Source organism: Pochonia chlamydosporia, chromosome 5, assembly GCF_001653235.2.
Source record: "Pochonia chlamydosporia 170 chromosome 5, whole genome shotgun sequence".
In the NCBI taxonomy this organism is placed as follows: Eukaryota; Fungi; Ascomycota; class Sordariomycetes; order Hypocreales; family Clavicipitaceae; genus Pochonia; species Pochonia chlamydosporia.
Genome location: NC_035794.1, coordinates 3,238,689 through 3,257,839, shown reverse-complemented (window position 1 = coordinate 3,257,839; position 19,151 = coordinate 3,238,689). Strand labels below are relative to the sequence as shown.

At 49.1% G+C, this 19,151-nt stretch overlaps 6 protein-coding genes across 6 annotated transcripts; 2 read left to right on the top strand and 4 right to left on the bottom strand.

Annotated features, from left to right (window-relative positions):
• Positions 1 to 894: 894 nt before the first annotated feature.
• VFPPC_06290 (methyltransferase family protein) lies at positions 895 to 1,822 on the bottom strand (the record flags this gene model as incomplete). The annotated part of the gene is made up of 2 exons (XM_018285343.1): positions 895 to 1,191; positions 1,253 to 1,822. 2 exons carry the CDS (start codon positions 1,820 to 1,822, stop codon positions 895 to 897), a joined length of 867 nt encoding a protein of 288 aa, XP_018142437.1.
• A 1,466-nt stretch (positions 1,823 to 3,288) lies between these two features.
• On the top strand, positions 3,289 to 5,055 carry VFPPC_06289 (ankyrin; the record flags this gene model as incomplete). The annotated part of the gene is made up of 1 exon (XM_018285342.1): positions 3,289 to 5,055. One exon carries the CDS (start codon positions 3,289 to 3,291, stop codon positions 5,053 to 5,055), a length of 1,767 nt encoding a protein of 588 aa, XP_018142436.1.
• A 1,791-nt stretch (positions 5,056 to 6,846) lies between these two features.
• On the bottom strand, positions 6,847 to 8,117 carry VFPPC_06288 (protein kinase-like (PK-like); the record flags this gene model as incomplete). Its single annotated transcript, XM_018285341.1, has 5 exons — positions 6,847 to 6,961; positions 7,014 to 7,465; positions 7,513 to 7,767; positions 7,831 to 7,949; positions 8,033 to 8,117. The coding sequence occupies 5 exons, from the start codon at positions 8,115 to 8,117 to the stop codon at positions 6,847 to 6,849; spliced, it is 1,026 nt and encodes a 341-aa protein (XP_018142435.1).
• A 953-nt stretch (positions 8,118 to 9,070) lies between these two features.
• Positions 9,071 to 10,226, bottom strand: VFPPC_06287 (ABC-type Fe3+ transport system; the record flags this gene model as incomplete). Its single annotated transcript, XM_018285340.1, has 2 exons — positions 9,071 to 9,554; positions 9,631 to 10,226. The coding sequence occupies 2 exons, from the start codon at positions 10,224 to 10,226 to the stop codon at positions 9,071 to 9,073; spliced, it is 1,080 nt and encodes a 359-aa protein (XP_018142434.1).
• Positions 10,227 to 12,072: 1,846 nt separating this feature from the next.
• Positions 12,073 to 14,210, bottom strand: VFPPC_06285 (hypothetical protein; the record flags this gene model as incomplete). Its single annotated transcript, XM_018285338.1, has 3 exons — positions 12,073 to 13,750; positions 13,826 to 14,070; positions 14,145 to 14,210. The coding sequence occupies 3 exons, from the start codon at positions 14,208 to 14,210 to the stop codon at positions 12,073 to 12,075; spliced, it is 1,989 nt and encodes a 662-aa protein (XP_018142432.1).
• A 2,318-nt stretch (positions 14,211 to 16,528) lies between these two features.
• Positions 16,529 to 18,246, top strand: VFPPC_06284 (aldehyde dehydrogenase; the record flags this gene model as incomplete). The annotated part of the gene is made up of 3 exons (XM_018285337.1): positions 16,529 to 16,561; positions 16,659 to 17,369; positions 17,437 to 18,246. The coding sequence occupies 3 exons, from the start codon at positions 16,529 to 16,531 to the stop codon at positions 18,244 to 18,246; spliced, it is 1,554 nt and encodes a 517-aa protein (XP_018142431.1).
• Between the last annotated feature and the right edge of the window lie 905 nt (positions 18,247 to 19,151).

The following is a 19,151-nucleotide window of genomic DNA, read 5'->3' as shown; positions in this document are numbered from 1 at the left end:
CCTGCACCGAATGTTTCGGAGCCGGATATATCATTTGCGACAAAATCGGGTGCTTCAACCCAGGCGAGCACCAGCAGTGCTGCAAAGATGCAGGTTTGTAAAGTTGCAACCTACTCCAGTATTCGTCGCAGCTCGTAACTGACAACAAGCCAGCTATCTGCGTCGGCAGTACTGACGCCTGTTGCAAAGACTATGTTTGTCCCCTTCTCCATTGATAATGCATATAACAAGGGTCTGGTACTAATAGCAACATAGGGTGGGAAAGGAGTTGCAGGATCGTCGGGTGCTCCAATTGCTCCAACAACCACGACATCCGCGAACGCTCCAAGCTGGACGTGTACCAAGGCTGATACTGGCGAAGATTGCTGTCGACGAGGCGGCAACGATCTCCACTACTGTGGCGGAGAATTCCCCAACCAGCGTTGTTTTAATTCAAAATTGCAGTGGTGTTGTACTGATGGCACGGTGTGTGATGAAAAGAACTGCTGCCAGGATCTCTTCGTTAGTATAATACCACTTTGTCACGTTACCCGATTTGTTTCTAACCAGTTTTTGTAGACCCTCTCAACAACTGAGCCGTGGAAAGCTCAGTCGACAAAGCCTGGCAGTTCACAGACTACCAGTCGCCCAGACTCTACAACCACGGCATCTAGTTCGAGTCCACAGTCAACCTCTAAAAGTGCTGGTTGCTCATCCAGAATACTGCAAACAGAACTTGTTGGATTCATAGGAGTAGTTTTAGGTGTCTGTTTTCTACTGTAGCTAACATAGCGTGGTTGACTTCAATTCTGTTGCGGTCGCCACTTCCACCAAGCCGTCCTTGCTACACCAACACTCATCTCATCTTATCACAGCTATATTTTTGCTACGGGAAGCAGCTTTGTCTCGCCCCGCCTACTTCCGCCCAATACCAAGTACCGCTATGGCCTTGGAGACGTTGTTATTCTCTTTCGCGATAGCCACGTATTCCTCGGCACACTTGTTTAGTTCCTCGTCGCTGAAGTCGCTGAAGCCACCGAGTATCGTTTTGCGCATATTACTGCTCCTCACCATGTACTCAGCATGACGTTCGGGGTCGTCTATATGCCAATCAAAAGTGATGTACTCTGTGTGTACATTGCGGAATCCTGCTGCTTCCAACTCCGTCCTGACGCCGGTTGTATTTGTCCATGCTTCGGGCATCATGTTGTCCTAATTCGCTCATTAATATTCCGGTTTGATGGAATAAACGGTGGCCAAGTATGAGTCTTACAACTGTAAACGTGCTATCAGGCCGTACTCTCTTCGCCGCCAGGACGAGGAACTGAAACCATTCCATGGTCATCGTCCAGCTCGTACAAGCAAACACACCTCCCTCGGTCAACACGCGGTGTGCCTCCAGTAACCCTTTCCTGGGATCCGGAAGCATGAAGTACACAAAGCTTCCCATGGCATGCGAAATACTACCTGGCGACACTTGTGATAGATTCTGTGCGTCCATAACTGTCATCTCCAGGCGACTCCAGCAATTCTCAATGTCCTTACCCGCAGCAATGTTCATCTCTTTCCTGGATGTTGTTGCATCCACCATTGCCTGGGAGAAATCGCTGGCAATTAGTCTAGCTGATGGGGGCATTTCCGTTCCATAATCTTTTATCAATAAGTCGATTGCTGTGCCCGGGCCGGTGCCAATGTCGAGGATTGTCGTCGCCGAGGAGAAGCTCGACGCATCATTCATGGCAGCCAGCAGTCGCTCACATGGCGCTAGGACTGGACCTTGCTGGGCCAGTTTGGCGTATGCAGAGGAGCTGTTGTCCCAATCAGTAGACTTTATGTTGTTCATTGCCACGAATAATTGACAAGGGTGTTTACTGAAAGAAACTACAGTAGAATGGACCGAGGTTTGGCAAATACAACGGAGTAGAACAGTATGACTAGATGGAGTTCCAAGAATAACATCAAATTATTGTAGTTTGAGGCTCAAATTTAAGTAGTTTATTGGCGATGACTTCGCCTTGCGGCGGCGATATTCAGGAGACTTCTCCGGTGACTTTTGACGGATGGGTCGGAGAAACGCCACGAATATGCGGGACGGAAGGCGGCAACACCGACAACTCGAACACGGGAAGCCTCTCGGGGTAAAACCGAAGATAATTAATAAATTCATGCAGATCCACCACAAAAGCCCTTAAATTCACGCAAAATTCTAATCCCCGAACAACGCAAAACAGCGAACTTGGCAAAGTAAACGCTGTCACCAGGATAGCATGACATGCACAAGTTTCAGTGAGAAGCATGTGCTTCGCTCCTCTGCAAGGATAATATTTTTGATAGTTAGAGAAACGAAATGTGAGTCACTTAGAGAGTAAGAAGACGTAGATAGAGAGTTTGCGGAATCACCCAAAACCCTGATTTATGTCTGCCGGTGCCCCCACAGAGAAGTCCAACTGGTTTTCCGTCACAAAGCCACGTTTCAATTGTTACTTAATCCGGCCGAAGAAGCATGCTGTTCGTCCGACTGACCCAGTGCCAAGCAACTGATTCGTACATCATCGCGAAGTCACCAATGATGTCCTACCATTCACGAGGTCGCGCAACTGGTTACATTTCACATCCCAGTTTTTAAACAGCGCGGGAAGATATTGTAACTACATATTAAACTTGAAATGTATGTTGTTACTATTACCTATTGCTGTAGATGTGGTTTTATTGTTATGTATTCGCATAATAATGCTACAACTAGATAGAAGTGCAATACATTGGTAATATGCGTTAGGCTTTACGTTGAGCTAGTATTAATAGTATAGAAAACATGCTATTAGTACTATATTTCTCTAAATTTAAGAAATACAAGCAGTTTAGATAAAACACAACGGTAATAATTATTAGTTATGGTATAACTAGAGCTAATATAGCCTACCTTGCAGTAATCTAGAACAATGCAGGGCTTGTCCTTCTGTGCCATCGCGATGGATTCCACTTTGCGGCAAAAGTAACATTCTAGATGCCCGGTTATTTGGAAGCTCTGATTTTGAATGCTGTTGCCATAGTCGTACTGGAACGCCTGGTCTGTTAGGGAGCAACAGTGTGCCCAATATATCCAACCGTAACTACCTAGGTACGTAATTAAATATTTGACATTTATATGTACCGTTCTGTGTACGGAGTTGGTCTTTTACGAACCTCCCTCCGGGCGAATATAAATCCGTGTCCGTATTATCACGAGCTTCAGGAAAGGGAAACAGAACACAGATTTTGCACTTTCCCCACCTCGCTATGAATGAGCGCACCTCAAGCTACCTAGGTACCATGGCAGCACTCACATCGCCATATTCAACACTGCCGCAAGGCATGAACATTCACCAATGGCGGCGAATGCGTAATTCTTTTGGCTCCCCAGAATCTGCCCTGCACGCCTGCGTCCGCGATGACCACATCCTGGAGCTACGACGGCTGAGCTCTCGGTGCTCCGCCCAAGAGCTCGAATATGAAGCCGAGGGTTTTGGCACACCTCTTCAGGTTGCAGTATTGTGCGACAATATGGCCGCGATTGAAGTTCTTTTGCATGCTGGCGCGGACCCCCTAGTCGTGAACCCAGGCGAGGAGACACCTACATCGGCATTCAACGTAGCTATTCGAGCTGGAAAGCGTGATATTTTCAATCGCCTGTGGGACCACACGAAGCCAGGCATAAATGCGGCTACGAGGTATCCCTACGCGACATTTCTCAACGAAGCGGCTTCTTATGGTCAGGCTGCCATTGTCGAGGACCTTTTGGATTGGTGCCGTGGTTGGTCTAATGCTGCCAAGACGTTTGCCCTGAACCATGCGGCGGCAAGATGGGAGGTTCACGTTATCAGTGTCCTCCTTAGCCGACTTGACTATTCACAAGAGACGATTACGTATGCTATGCATTGTGCAGTTGGGTTTAAGTTTAGTTTGTACACCGAGGGCTTTGAGGCAAACTACGACGGCGTAGACTACCTTCACCAACAACAAGTCATTGCGCAGCTAATTGATGCTGGTGCTGATCCCAACAGCAAACCCCGTGGCGAAAATCTCGTAATCAAAGCCGCATCATCCATTGATCTAGCTGGCGGCCTAAAAGCGCTTCTCGAAAAGGGCGCAGACCCCAATGGAAGAGGCCGCGATGGGGGAAGTGCACTTCATCATCTTGGCTCCCCAGTTCAAGTTAGGCAGCGTCCAGAGAAGCGCTTGCACGAGACAGGTATTCGTCTCTTAATAGATCACGGCGCGTCTGTGACGCAAAGGGATATAATAGGCAACACGCCCCTTCATTTCGCTGCATTCGGCTCCAACATACGTGTCTTCGCTCTTTACGCAGATAGCTTGACCAACCATGATCAAGACATTGCATTGGCAGCAATGGAGAACGACAATGGAGAGACACTTTTGCACTGGGCCGCTGCTGGCGGTAAAGCTGACATCGTACACGAACTGTTATCTCGTGGTCTAGATGTTAATAGCACGACCGCCAACGGCTGGACACCATTGATGTGCTCACTGGTTCCTATAGCATCAATGAAGAAGTCCCATCAGGTAGTACAGGCTGCGACTGTCCTACTTACCCACGGTGCTGATCCTGTCCTGTGCACGGCTGAGGGCTGGACAGCATTACATTGCTTATCACTACATCTAGACGACGATGCTATGAGTTATATGGCGCAACTTGCCGAGGACTTGCTTTTCAGAGGTGCTCCTCTCCAAGTTCCCGCTCCAATGCTTATCCGCCATTCGACGACAAGCAGTGCCCGATTGCATGGCCAAGATATTGGGCTCTGGGGATCCCGTGTACAGGATGCAATGCAGCTTGCCGCCACCGCACCAGACATGGTCCGACGCAACGGAACACCACTTCACTGGGCGGCATATCACGGTGCCGTCGGTGTGGCAAGTGCTCTGCTGGCACATGGCGCGGATGCTTTTGCAGAAGACGAGCGTGGAAATACGCCGGCTAGACTGGCAGTTGAATCGCCGTTGCTTACAGGTACCAGGGGATTGGATGCGAGGGACCAGCTATTGCAAGTGTTCCGTGACGTTGGGGTCGATATCTAAGGTAAACGCTGCAAGGCGGCTGGGGGCATTCTTCTTTATGATATCCTGGATCTCGGGACGAGGTAGGACACCGACTGTGCCAAAGTATTTACCCGCTTCTCCAGCAGAACTAATTCGACAACACGGCGTGCAACAAGCCGGGTCAGTCAGAGTAAATCTGCGACTATAGTATAACATGCCGACGATCATCCTTTGGGTGCTCATGTTATTTCATCAAAGTAGGTCTAGACCAAGCTAAATCTCGGTAAGGTTAGGATGTGAGTTTGCCCAAGGGCCAGTAAACTTGTTATTAGTATCCCAGGCTCCATGCATGTCATAAGGCATAAGGCTAAACCAGTTCACAGTGTCCTCTAACAAAACAGGTTAAAGTGCCAGAGATACTAATAACTTGCTAGCAGTGGCATGGATACTCCATTGCACATTTGTTTAATCTTTTGACGCAGCTTCTTTACAAAGGTGATAATATTAGCGTAGTTGTCACCACAACTATGGCGGTCCAAAGCTAGGATAATCCCAGTTAATGTTGATGCTATTAAACCCGTGCTTTTTCATTATGTTAGACAAAGATGAGAGGGAAAATTCCATGTTTGCATCCGAAGCGGCCAGGTCGCTAAATAGCGTCTACGGTAGTCCCAGATTGTTGACGGCCTATCCGCTCATGGCGACCTAGATCTTAATGTTAGGCTGTAGGATCTTGTTAGTGCTAATCCTGCTCATGATATTCACGGTTTTAGAATCACCTGTAAAACCTCAAACATGTTGGCGTTAATAGTAGCAAAGCTAATTATAATGTGCGTATATTAACCAAAGGCGATGTCTTCTGGTCGCTTTGCGTAGCAAGATCTCTTAGCTGTAGCCTAACCCTTAAAATAGCTAATAAATCGGTAAACTGTGCTGTTAGTGAGTGAGCAAGAGGGTCGTTTAACATAGTTGCCGTCACAAAACTCCTTCATGTAACCACAGAAGCCATGCTTGCTGCAGCAAACATTAAGAGGGCACTTGCCGGTTTTACTCTATTTTCTTGAATGCGTTGTAGTTAGATTTACGCTCGCAAGTACTTGGCACCCTTCTCTGCAAATATAGACATATACTTTGTGTTAGCAAATTTCTACCATTTTGATACCGTTCGTAATCTGGCTTGCTGTACCTGCAATAATCTGGTCCACAACCGCAAAATCCGGCGCTGCTACAGCATCCCGCAGGGCACAGCTTGGTATTGCTACACTCCTGTTGCCTGAACTTTACTCGGATCCGTCACCGCACCTCCTAGCAGCTCTATTTTTCTCATATACTAACGGAGGTGACAAAGTAGTTTACACAATTACGGCCGCTCCCGTAGGCAAAAGGGGAGATTCGGAACCGCGGCCGTCTGGTTCTGTTTCCGGAACTGGTGCAGCCGTGGCAACATCGAAAAAGGGCGTGGCAGGCTCAGTCGGTGTGCAAGGAGGGCTCATATTGATAGTGTCCGTATACGCGATGATATTTGCGCTCATATGATGGTAAATTAAACTGGTTTCATGGACATTGTCCTCAGCATATGTCAAGTTCTGACCGGTCTTTAGCTCGTCCGACAATGATATTGAATCACATATAGACAGTCTGTGAATGCTCGAGATTCCTACAATCTCAACCAACTCAAATGTGGGGAAGACTAGAGAGCGGTATGCTTAAGTTCCATTGGAGTGTTTGCTACACTTGCTACATGTTGCAGTTAATACAACCCAAACGGCCTGTGTTCACCACCATAACTTTCCATGTTGTCTTATTTCTTGGCAAAACCAGCAACAGAGTCTACTCGGCGTAAATGTATGCGGAACCCGACACAGGATCTTTTCTGGGATCATAATCTGGCAGAAACTCTGACGAAGAGTACTTTTCGCAGAGGTACACCATGTTATTAAAAGCACTGTACATAGTCAGCTACTCGAAGCCATTAACATATCAGTTTCTCAACTTACACGTCTCTTGCCATGTCGCCAGGGTGACCCGACGAATGGTTCAGATCAAATTTCAGGCTATAAAGCCTGCTTCGATCGTCAAACTCAGCCTCTGGCTCGGCGGGAGGAAAATGCAACTTATACTCGGCAAGATACGTCTGCCCAAGATTTTGTGCGCCATAACGTCTCCACATGGCCACTTCCAGTTCATTATGTGCGAAAAAGCTACCAGCATCAAAGAAGATGAGCTTTCCAGACGTCTTGTCCTGCCCCATGTTTCCACCCCACAGGTCGCCGTGAATAAGCCTGGGAACTATGGCGTTCCCATCCTCTTTAACGTGATCCAAAAGCCGGGGCACAACTTCAGCGATGACACGTTCTGCTGCAATGTCAAACTCGACCCATTTCGTGTTCTTTTCTTGATTTACTTCTATAGATTGCCGGAGGAGTCGGGAGAAAAGGTTGTCCAGTTGCTTTCCCATTCAGTAACATGCGGCACGATGCCGTCGAATGTTGTCACTGGAAAGCCAAACATTCCATTTGGCGAAGTCTGATTGTGTAGCTCAACTAAGCTTTTGGCAAGCTTATCGGGTGGCGGTAGCGTCATGTCCATGTCGTGAAAATCTTGTACGAAGAAACTCACTTGCATTGGTGTCGATTCGTAACTTCCCCACGCAAGAGGTGTTGGAACAAGGTCGGGAATCAAAGCCTTGATTGTCGACATGGCCTCGTGCTCGCCTCTGAGAAGCTGCTGGCCATGACTTCCTACTGCGAGCTGCAATCGAAATGTAGTAAGCAGATGAAATTTCGACCATGTCAAATAGTTGGACGTGTTTACCTTCAGAAAATACACCTTCTGCAGGCCTTGCCCGTCACTTGTTACCAGTTTTCCGGTTTGTGTCCAGGTTGACTTCCCGTACGATTCAGCGGATATAATATGACTCCCTTTTGGCAAGACTATCCAGCCGATGAGTTCAAATCAGCGCAAAAACTCGTAGTGTTGTGGCATGGTAGACATTCACAGTGCAGCCAGCACATACCTGCAAGAACAGCTTCATCCATGGAAAAGTCGCCTTCAATAGAGCCCAATTTTCCCCCCTTGCGGACCGTGATGTCCAAAGGCATAGTATAAGAGACTTCTTCAACCCTCTCTCCCCAGTTTCACTCCTCAGCGTCGCGCTGTAGAGCACGGAATGCTAGCGGGTTCCTCGTACAATGATTAGGCATTCAATCTGGCGCCTTGGGGGTCACCATGCGGTCAATAATGTATCGTTTAGCCGTCCTTTTGTATTAATGAGCAGTTAGTTGAAAACAGGGACCTGGTTTCGTTTGTTGGTTCAGTCTGCCTTTCGGTTCCTGGCACACGAAAGTCTACTTTGCGTTCGCACAGAAACCTGTCATTTACTTATTATTCCCGTTCAACACCCCGCTTTCTCTTTGTTGTGAAACTGACAGCACCATCATGCAACAAAATGCCTGGTTGACATGATTGTGCCAATAGCAACCGCTATATATGCCACAACACAACGCACTGACAACATTTCATTGGCCCTTTTTTGGTCAATGAATGTAACTTCTTGAAGTGCTTTTGGTTGTGTGGCTTCACAGGTGATTGGCGGTGTATTTTAATACGGGAAGGCTATATTTTCTGCGTAATATGCTTCAGGTAAACATGCAGAAGTTGTAATACAATAAAGCTTCGCTCTCATAGGAATAATTGACGGATATTTAACGAATATTTATGCAATTCATTCTACCGTGATTCTCCGAAGAGAACTGTCATGCAAATTTATCGAGCAGACACTTGCGTATGCGTCAATTATTGTTCTCAGATCTGGCTCGGCGTTCGGTAACCACAGCTTGCTAAAAATCGGCACATACACATTTATACGCTTCACTCAAGTTAGAAGATGCCAATGTATGTGCTGCCATCCCCAAAATATAATAAAAAACTCGCCTCCCTTAAAAGACAACTAGCGTGGTTAAGGGTAACACGCTGACACGACCTCCAAGTACTTCCCATACTCGATACTCTATGTACAAAGTGATAGAAATACAGAGTTTTATGCAACATGGATTCAGATACCGTCCACCAACGGGCTCTTCCCCTGTGCAGTACCAATGCGATCCTCGAACCAAAATCTCAGCCTCTCCACATTGGGCCTGTCTTCCATCCAAGTATTAAAAGCCACTGGGTTTGTATTCGGCATGCGCATCAAGTCAGGCACGCCAGCAGGCGGCTCAACATCCTGACGAACACTCCAACCAAGCTCTTTCTGGAACTCGGGGGAGAGCATAAAGGAGTGTAATAGCTTAGCACCCTCGGGGTGCGGCGCGTCGTTCAGGATTCCTCCCCTCTGCGCCCAAGAGACAAACAAACCGTCAGTAGGGAGGGCAGTAGCAATGTCGGTGACATTGGTGAACCCAATTGCAGTGGTAAAGGTCGCTGCTACAGTGCTATTTGGCTGGGAAATAAGAGTGAATGGAGTTGCCGTACCACGAACCCATTTGGGATTCTGGGCCAGTAGCTTGTCAAACCAGGCCTCTCCTTGTTGTTGCATGCTAAATGGGAGATGCTGTTAGCTCAAGGCAAGACCCGTTTCCGTTATGCTTGTCAACGCGTGGTATAATGACTTACATCTGGTCAAAGGCAAACAGAACCGCATCATCGTCATGAGGATACGTCAAAACAAGCTTATTCTTAAACTCAGGCCGGAGGAACGAGTCGAATGTGCTGAAGTTTGCATTTGGCAGCTTCTTTGTATTCCACGCATTTTGCCAGAACAGCAACTCTACGCCGTACCACGACGCAGAGACAGAGTCCTTAAAAGCTGGATGGATTTGATCAAATCCCAGCGGCGCATAATTCATCAATGCGCCTTCTCTCGCCCACCGTGGGAAATCGTGAACCGTTTGCAGCATGACGCTGTCCACAAAGACGTTCTTGGCTGCGAGCTGCTGGTCGATTCTGCCGTCATGATATTTGGAGAGATCCACGGTCAAATTGAGCTTCATTTTTGGAAACCGTTTCTCAAAAGCATCCTTGAGGAAATCCATTTGGTTTCTCTCGTCGCCGCCATGCCACAACGTGACAACGCCACCTTCTGCAACCGCAGCTTCATAAATCTGGTCGAGTGTGCGGTTTTCCACAGTGGGTTTTGCGTTGAAACCTAGTGTGCGGTCGAGGGCATAAGCTTGCCCCAGGATGAGCGATAGAGCAAGTGTTGGACGCATAGTGAAGTCAGCTGAAGAAATGCAGAAAGAGCCAGTGATGTTGAGAAAGATTGTGAGATGGCTAGATCGCAGGAGAAGGCTTTCCTTCTCATCTTATACTTCACGACTCCAAACTTTCAAGACCGTACAAGTAGACTTTCCGGACTGGACCACCGTTAACACGAACGGAGTTGCCGGCCCTTGACCATCATTACGTAGACTATGCGCAACTCCCATACCAGGCAACGACTTGCATGACATCCAAGCCACCTGGTTCTTTGGGTTCGTCTGGCAAGGGGCAGAAAACTAAATCACATAACCCACAACTCATTGGAACTGTTGTGGATAACTGTGCCATCCGAGCCAGATAACTATATTACAGACCGGCATTAACATCACCCCTGCGAGCCAGGATACTAAGATTTGTGCCCGGCATATCCCGCCCAGGTATCTGGCTTGTATGTGACACTGACAAGGTGTTGGTAAGCAGGGCAATCCTTGCTGCATCATTTGCAACCTTGTGGCAATCCGGCTTGAGTTCAATCATTGCATTGATTCATGCAGTGACCCGGATGGGCAAGAAGAGTAGGCGCATTCCCGCAAGAAACTTTGCCTCCAGAAACGAGGTCCACTACCATTACCTGAACTCGTCTCCATCCCATGCTAGTACAGCATTTTGCCAAGAAGGATAAATGAGGCAAGTTCTGCAATACAGATTCCTTGATTAATTATTTACACTCAAATGAATGAGCTGAACCCTGAACAAAAGGTACACTGAAAACGATCCGGATATCAAACGGCGCGCCACCCGCCATTACGCATTGCCGCGCGGTGATGTGGGGTCAAAACTGCCGGATAAAATGCAAGATGCCAGGCACTTTCTTGACCAAAGTTATCGATCTCAACAATCCCACGCACCTAAGCCACCTTGTTCGAGTCAATTATCAGATCATGGGAGGAGGCACAACTCCACACTAGTTCCACTAGGCAGTAAGATCATCCCTTCTTGGTAAGCCAAGTCCGAGTGGGTGCAGTCGGCAATCGTGGGATGTTGATCCAGAATTATCTGATCTTGATAATCAGGGTGGTGCTTGTGTGGCGTAGCAGCACCAACGTGGATCCGGTGACCTTTAGTCCAGTCTCTACAATATTTGGCAAAAAAAAATGTTAACTAAATTGTAGGAACATGGTAAATTGGCATAAATTTTACATTGACGTCTCCTGGCTTTCTTTCTCGTCAGCGATCCCCGACAACTGGGGTGCCTTGGAAGTCTCCAGCATGGGCATGTGCGACCGGCCTCGTGGCAGGCTGTTACCGAAAGCCTATCTCCCAACTGCAGAAGAGACAATTAATTTGGATGTCGAAGAAGAATTTCATTTATTAATACATTATGCCGATTAATATAAACGGCTTGGAGAATACATGTATGCAATGCGAGTGTGTCCTCTATGATTTGGGAAAAACGCATGAGGTATAGGGTAGTCCATTTTATTGACAAAACACAGTATCATGCTCTGTAAATCTTTAAGTGGCCACTATAATAAGTGATATGATAAAAAAAAAGGACATCTAAAACCTTAAGAGTGGGTCAAGTGAACAGCATATGCTGCTTTGCGATAATTACTAGTGTAGGTTCATCGCTTTCGGAAGACATACGCCTTTGGAGGCACCGACTTGTGATGCCAGATTAGAGACTGGCGTTTGCACTCTATGAGACATAAATAATAGCAGGAGATGATCGCTACCTGGAGTCATTACAATCTATATGCGAAATTTAAGAATCAAAATATCACTAAATGTCGGGCATAAACAGCAAGTAAACACTGATAGCAGGATCGTGACACTCATCTGGTGCAAACTCCATTCTCAACCTCCTCCACCACCACATCCACCACCACCACATCCTCCTCCTCCTCCGCATCCACCGCCTCCTCCACCTCCACAACCACCACCGCCGCCGCAACCACCACCACAACCTCCACCACATCCACCACCGCACCCGCCTCCGCAGCCTGAGCCGCATCCAAAACCACCAAAGCCAACCCCAAAGCCGAAACCGAAACCGAGGCCGCCTACACCTCCGCTTGTACCTCCTCCTGTAGATCCTGCAGCTCCTCCATATCCGCCCCCAGTGCTTCTAGTAGGCGCGGACGTGTAGCTCATGACGGGAAAAACACTGCACTGCACTTCTGAAGGCACGATCGAACGCCATGATCCGTTATACCGGTCCTTCGGGTCTTTGGGCTGTCCAATAGCCAATGTCGCTCGATCCAGATTCCCCTTGAGTGTCGTTTCCAAGCGACGCCGTCTCTCCTCCACGGCTTCCCACTCCGCAGTGCATCGTTCTTGTTCCGGAAGTGTTGAATCCCAGATAGCATTATCGAGAGTCTCAATCTCACGCTGCTTGCGGGCCAAGTCCTCTTTCAACCGACGGCCCGTAGCCTCGTGTCGTTGCACTTGTAGTCGCGATAGTCCGCGGTAATGACGCATTTTAAACAATCGTATCGCTGGCTTGACAGCTTCCTTTGCCTCCTCCTCGGCCGTAATCTCCGATTGCACAACACGCGCCACGCCCCTCATCTTTCGCAATTTAGCTTCATCCTGTGTCATGCGGTTGTTTGCTCTGTCAAATGCATCTTTCACATGCAGGTGAGTTTTGTCGAACGCCGCGAGCTCCTTTGCATTCTCTCGCACCTTTTGCTTAGATGCCTTCTTTTGCCGTTGGATCTCGTCCTTCGCTGCTTTGCTCTCCGGATCAAAGTATGATTCGTTGTATTTCATGGCCCACAGATGGGCTGTCTGGTCTTGTGCTGTAGAACGCGCCCCGGTGCGGATAGTGTCATCGTGATTAATGCGTTGGCCTATGTGCGTCTTGCAGTATGTGTGGTAGGCTGCAGGTGAGAGCTGGTGTGTGTGCCAAAAGAGATCGATGTCGAGTGTCGGCACGAGTATGGACTGGTTCTCCTTCATGAGCTGTAGGAACCGGAGGTAGCGGGTGACGGTATCTGGGGCCAGGATATAAGCCTCATCTAGAGCTAAAACGCGGTCGGCGAACCCTTGTTTGCAAAATTGCCGCTGTGGGCTCTCCCATAGATTGAAAACTGGGAAGCCAAACTCCACGCGGGAAGATCGCAGTACTCTGTCGTGCACGTACTGGGAGTATCTGGTGAAGCTCGTCCTACAACCTGGACACTGTAGGCTGTTTCTTCCGACTCTATATTTGGCCCAATCTGCCATGGGGATCACATAAACCTTCCTCTTTTGGCAACTCCTTGAGCGGCATGTGTAGCGTTGTATGTTCATATTATTCTTTGCAGTAATGAATGTTTGGTTGCCATCAGCATTGAAAGCGATGGTATCGTATGGGATACTGGGGTACTCTTCTCCCCAGGCGCGTTTGCTTGCCTCGTCTGCGTTGGTTGAGGCCATCCTTGATAGTGGAAATTCAACCTCTGCTGCCCAGATCTTTGGGAAATTTGATTCAATGTCCCGCTGAAAGTTGAAAGGTGAGAGAAGATGAGCGTAGAAAATAATGGCCACGTCCCTGCAAGATGTGTAAGCATAAAAAAAAAAAAACGGCTACATGCAGAAGTGTATAGGCAGTCTGGATCAGGCTTACCATGGTGGGAGTGGCCACTGATCCTTTGATGCACCACTATTGGCAGTCACCCATTTTTCTAAGAACTGCAAGTACATCGAGTATCGAATCTCGGCGCTCATTAAAAGACATTGCAGCCTCCATCTGGCTTGCATTTCTGGACTGGAACCATTGTCTGGGGACGCAGGATAGAAGGAGTCATTTGAAGATGGGTTCTGCGTGTCCTCTAGGATTCCCTTGAACTTTCGCATAACCCTGAGGTGGTCCTGTATAATGAGACAACAAATCAGCATTCACTCCGACTGAAGTCAGATAACCTGTGGACAAAAAAGCGACATACCCTAATCCGCTCGATTGAGCTAAACTCAGGGCTAGGAGGGAACGTTGACTCCGAGGGAGTTGCCATGGCCGATTCGCCGTCTCACTGATGTAGTGAACGTTGTGATGGAAGTGTTTCCCGTGTCGCGTGGTCCTGGAGTCGCACTTGTCTGTCTAACGGTGGTGGACGAGCAGGAGCACTTTATGTAGCCAGCATAACGCCCCACAATGAAGTTCAGCTCCAAGACCGGTGCTATAGTTTAGTGAGGCGGACGTATATGAAGAGGAAGAGTAAGGCGGATTGTGAGGCGAAGTTGAAAATAGCCGCGCTTGGTAGGCAGATCTACCAGACGGATTTTTTGCAGCCTCGGTGTCTTTTTTTGGTGCAACGGTTGCCTGGAAGGCATGATGTCGTCAATGCATCGTCGTGATGTTCAAGCAGCTTTAGCCGATGCCCTGTTGCAGGGTCAGCGACCCTCGGAGTCTTGTGCGATTGTGTCCTTGCAAGCCCAACGTTGTTCTTACGATGTGCTTGCATGGGGTGAAGGAATTCAATGTTGCTTTGGCGACCTGTTGTCGGCGGGGACTGTAGTTGAACACTAGACCCGGGTAGGTGAGGAATGGTGTCAACTGGTGCGTTCGATGTCAGGTTGGAGGCGATTTTGCCAACATCGAAGGCGAGGACGCGCACTAATAATGCTGCATGTGGTGTTTTGCCTCGAAAATGAACTAGACTTGACCAGACCCTACACAAGTTAGTCTGTGAACTTGGAAGGAAGGAACGACCTCCCTACACCAGACGCACTCACGCCAAGTAGGACACGCCTGAAGGTGTTGCCACCAGATTCCTCAAGCGGAAAAGAAACTTGATCTGTTCGGTTTTCCAGAAAAGCAACCTCACAAACAATATGCGCCACATGTGCCGGCTGCTAACTGCACCAGGGGTACTCCGTACATGTATGCGAACACCTGCCAGGATACCAGTAAGTCAACTGACAATGGTCATGCCGACCAGAGAGTTCGGAGCCTCATGCCTGGCACTTCCAGCTAAGAGGTCCAGTGAGCGCGGGGGTGGCCCACAGAACACCAGAGATCTGGACACATTCAATGTTAGCAGCTGTCTGAGCAATCCACCTGTTCTTGTTCTGCCTTACAATAGACCCGTTCACGCCGACCTTGCAGCCTGCAACAAGTCTTGAGATCCTTGTTACATCTAGGTGGTTAGATCTTGATGCGGCAGGAGTAAACCTTCTCTGGGGGATAAAATTGCGTAGATTAAAATGCCAGGCTGTTCTCCATCGCAATGGCAGCCTGTTTTTGCGGACTGTGACGTTTGGAGGCAGATTCAAGGGTCAAGTGCTTCCATGCCCACATCCACCGTAACGCCGGAAATTAGCCCCCTCGCCTTAAAAGTCTTGGAAACATTCGAATGTAAGGCATCTCATTCCAATGACGTTTAATACATTTTCTTATTTGGGAGGAATATAGTGCAATTTGCAGTTTAATGCCACGAGCAAAACGTGCGGAGTACAGCAAGCACAAACGTGAAGCGCTTGCCTGGTTGGCAAGGCGGATCTCACACCACCGACATGGACGCCAAAAATAGATTGGTAGCGCTACGGCTGGTGGCTCCCGGAAAGAAAAGTGCCGCCGGTTGCAAGTGGTCAAGTCTGGTTCAAAACTGCGACCAGCCAGCCTGGCTCATCTTGATGGCTGACATGGACCACTTACACAACGCGAGTTGGCATTGGGCGCATCATGAAAGGAAAAGAAAGAAGCCGAATACATCTCATCAGGTCAAGACCACACATCCGGCTAGATAAGATAAGGGATGTGTTGAGGGAATAAGCTTGCCTGCAAAAACGGGACGACCGATCATGTCATCGATTGGAATTAACTGCGGATGCGAGTGCGGAACCGAAGTGTGCGGGGGCGGAACAACTGCTCAACCCCGACGGCTGATGAGACAAGGCATTCTTTGACTGGGCCAATTCAACCAGACCCCAGACGGCAACGAGTCCCCCAACCAAGATTGCTAGCAACAAGCCGACCAATGCTCCAGTATGATCCCTAACCCGCAGTGTGGCAAGCTTCGACACCGGCAAAATGTGGACTGTGGGCGAGCTATCCATCCGTCGTCCGAACCAGCCGAGGCATCGCCTCTCAAAGTGGGGAACCGATCTCAAGCTCCTCCACTCCCGCATTGTATCAGTCCTCGTGGCAATAACTCTGGAGCCACACATGTGTTAGCATGCGGCTTGCGAGCGACCAGAAATGACAGGTATTTTGGAATTTTGCAATTAATATCGCTTCACCCCCGACCCAGGTGGTCAGAGGCAGGACCTTGCTCAAACCAACCTACCACGCGCATCACCGCACCACGACGAACACACCAAACCAAGCATCATGTCTTACAGCACTGAGGCTCAGGTCGACGAGGTAGGCCCTTACCCCTGCATTCTCAGATTCCTCTTCCAACAGCTGGGCCACGAGCTCTGCCAGTGATGACGTTACCCGGCTCTAACATGTCGTTCAGGCGTTCGACATCGTCTCCAACACCTTCAAATCAAACGCGACCAAGCCGCTCGAATGGCGCATCAAGCAACTCCGCAAAACGTGGTGGATGCTCCAAGATAACCGCGAGCGCATCGTCACGGCCCTGAACCAAGACCTCAACAAGCACCGCCAAGAGTCTCTGCCTGTCGACGTCGCCGGTATCCAGAACGCTTGCCTCGAAGCCCTCGCCAACATCAAATCATGGACCAAGGACGAGAAGCCTCGACGAACCGACCCCCTCAACCTGTTTGGCGGAGCGCGCATCCGCAAAGAACCCAAGGGAGTGACTCTCATCATTTCAGCATGGAATTACCCGTTCATGGAGCTCTTTGAGCCCATGCTCTCCGCCATTGCTGCAGGATGTACCACCATCCTGAAACCAAGTGAACTGGCACCCGCTTCAGAGAAGCTGATTGCCGAAATCGTGCCCAAGTATCTCGACCAGAGCGCCATTCGTGTCATTACCGCCGGCCCGAAGCAGATGGATTACTTGCTGGACCGCAAGTGGGATCATGTTTTCTTCACCGGCTCGACTGCAGTGGGCAAGATCATCTATGCCAAGGCGGCGCCGCATTTGACGACAGTTACTTTGGAGCTGGGTGGTCGTGGTCCTGCCATTGTCACACCATCTGCAGACATTGACTTGGCGGCAAAGAGAATTGCCAATGTCAAATTTATGAATGCTGGCCAGGTATGACACACCGCGCCTTTACCATCAAGGAAGGGGTTGCAGAGCGTGCTAACAAAGAAACTGATAGATCTGTGTCGGTGTTAACCACGTCTTCGTCGATCCATCCGTCAAACAAAAGTTCATCGCCGCCCTCACCAAGTACTTTGACCAGTACCGCTCAGGTCAATCCCGCCAACCAACATATGCCACCCGCATCGTCAACGACCGCCACTATAAGCGTTTGGATAACCTCCTTGCCAACACAAAGGGCAAGATCGTATACGGCGGCGAGCGAAACCCGGAAACGCGCTTCTTTGCGCCGACCGTGGTCGATGGCGTCTCTACCGATGACTCTCTCCTGTCCGAGGAACTGTTCGGTCCCATCTTGCCCCTAATTGACGCCACCCTCGAGCAGGCTATCAACTACACAGCCAAGCACGACCATCCTCTTGCACTGTACGGCTTCACCTCCTCTCAAGCGGAAAAGGACAAGATTTTGCGTCTCACAAACTCCGGCGGTGTGACGTTCAACGACGCCGTGCTGCACATGCTGGTCAAGGATGCGCCATTTGGTGGCGTCGGCGCGTCTGGAATGGGTGCTTACCATGGCCCCTTTGGCTTCAAAGAATTCACACACCTACGTACAGTGGTCACTGTTCCAGGATGGATGGAGTTGCTTCTTAAATTCAGATATGCCCCGTACACTGATAAGAAAGCTGCTGCCATGGTCAAGTTTACCGGTGCGAAGACGAGTGTGCCCTTTGATAGGAATGGTAATGATGTTAGCGGCTTGGGTGGCTTGCTGGCCAAATCTTTAGTCGCTGTGCTCTTCTTCTCGCTGTTGAAGTGGAAAGGGTGGTCGGTGACAGATTTGATTGAGACCGTGAAGAGGAGGTAGGTCATTTGCTACAAGGCTCTCACGAGAAGTGGTGAGCTTCCGAACGGTGGTGCTGCGTCGGCGCCATTCATCGAGATCAAAGGTGAAATATGGTGAGAAGTCTCCGAGGAATGGAATTTAGGCCGTACTTGATACAATATAATTAAAAATGTACCACTTTTGTTTTACTTAATGTGATTTTTCTTTACCTTTCCCGCTGGTATCCACGCAGCGTTGAGTGACTGGCAGCCAGTAACGATATGATGATTCACTTGAAGTCGCACACATGCAATTGGATGCATTCATGGCATGCCCAACAATGGTAGGAATGCCCAACCTGCCCAACTCCGCATACTATATAGGTATATAAAATTTGATATCTTTTACCCAGAAACCCAAGATTGCCTGTCTCTCATCTTCGCACTGACTGATCATGGCCTCCTCAGTCCAGAGCACTGGCAGTGACTCCTTGGCTGAGGGCAACCAGACTGCATCAAGGTTGGTGTTCAAGCCATTTGACCTGCCTCCCTGGAACCAACGGCTGCTTGGTACACCACATGCTCCAGGAACATCGGTACCTCTAGCCTTAGAGCTGTGTCAGGATGGCGTAGAGAGTTTTAGTTTGGACGAAACCATCGCAACCGTCAAGGGACTGCAGTCCAAAGACAAACGTCCTACCACGCAGGTGGCTTTGCACGGTGGACTCCTGCGCGGCTGTAATATTAAAGCCATGAGGGTCAATGTTCAGCCAGAGGTGGCTATCTAGTTGGGTTGGCTGTCAATGCATCTAACAAAAAGTGAATAGACTAAACGCGCCCGTCTCCTGCAACGGCCGGAACAAGGATGGGCTCGGCTGATGCCGACAATCGTACCAACACCAAGTAAAGGAGTCGAATCATGTCCCTGAGCGTCTACCATGCGACCAG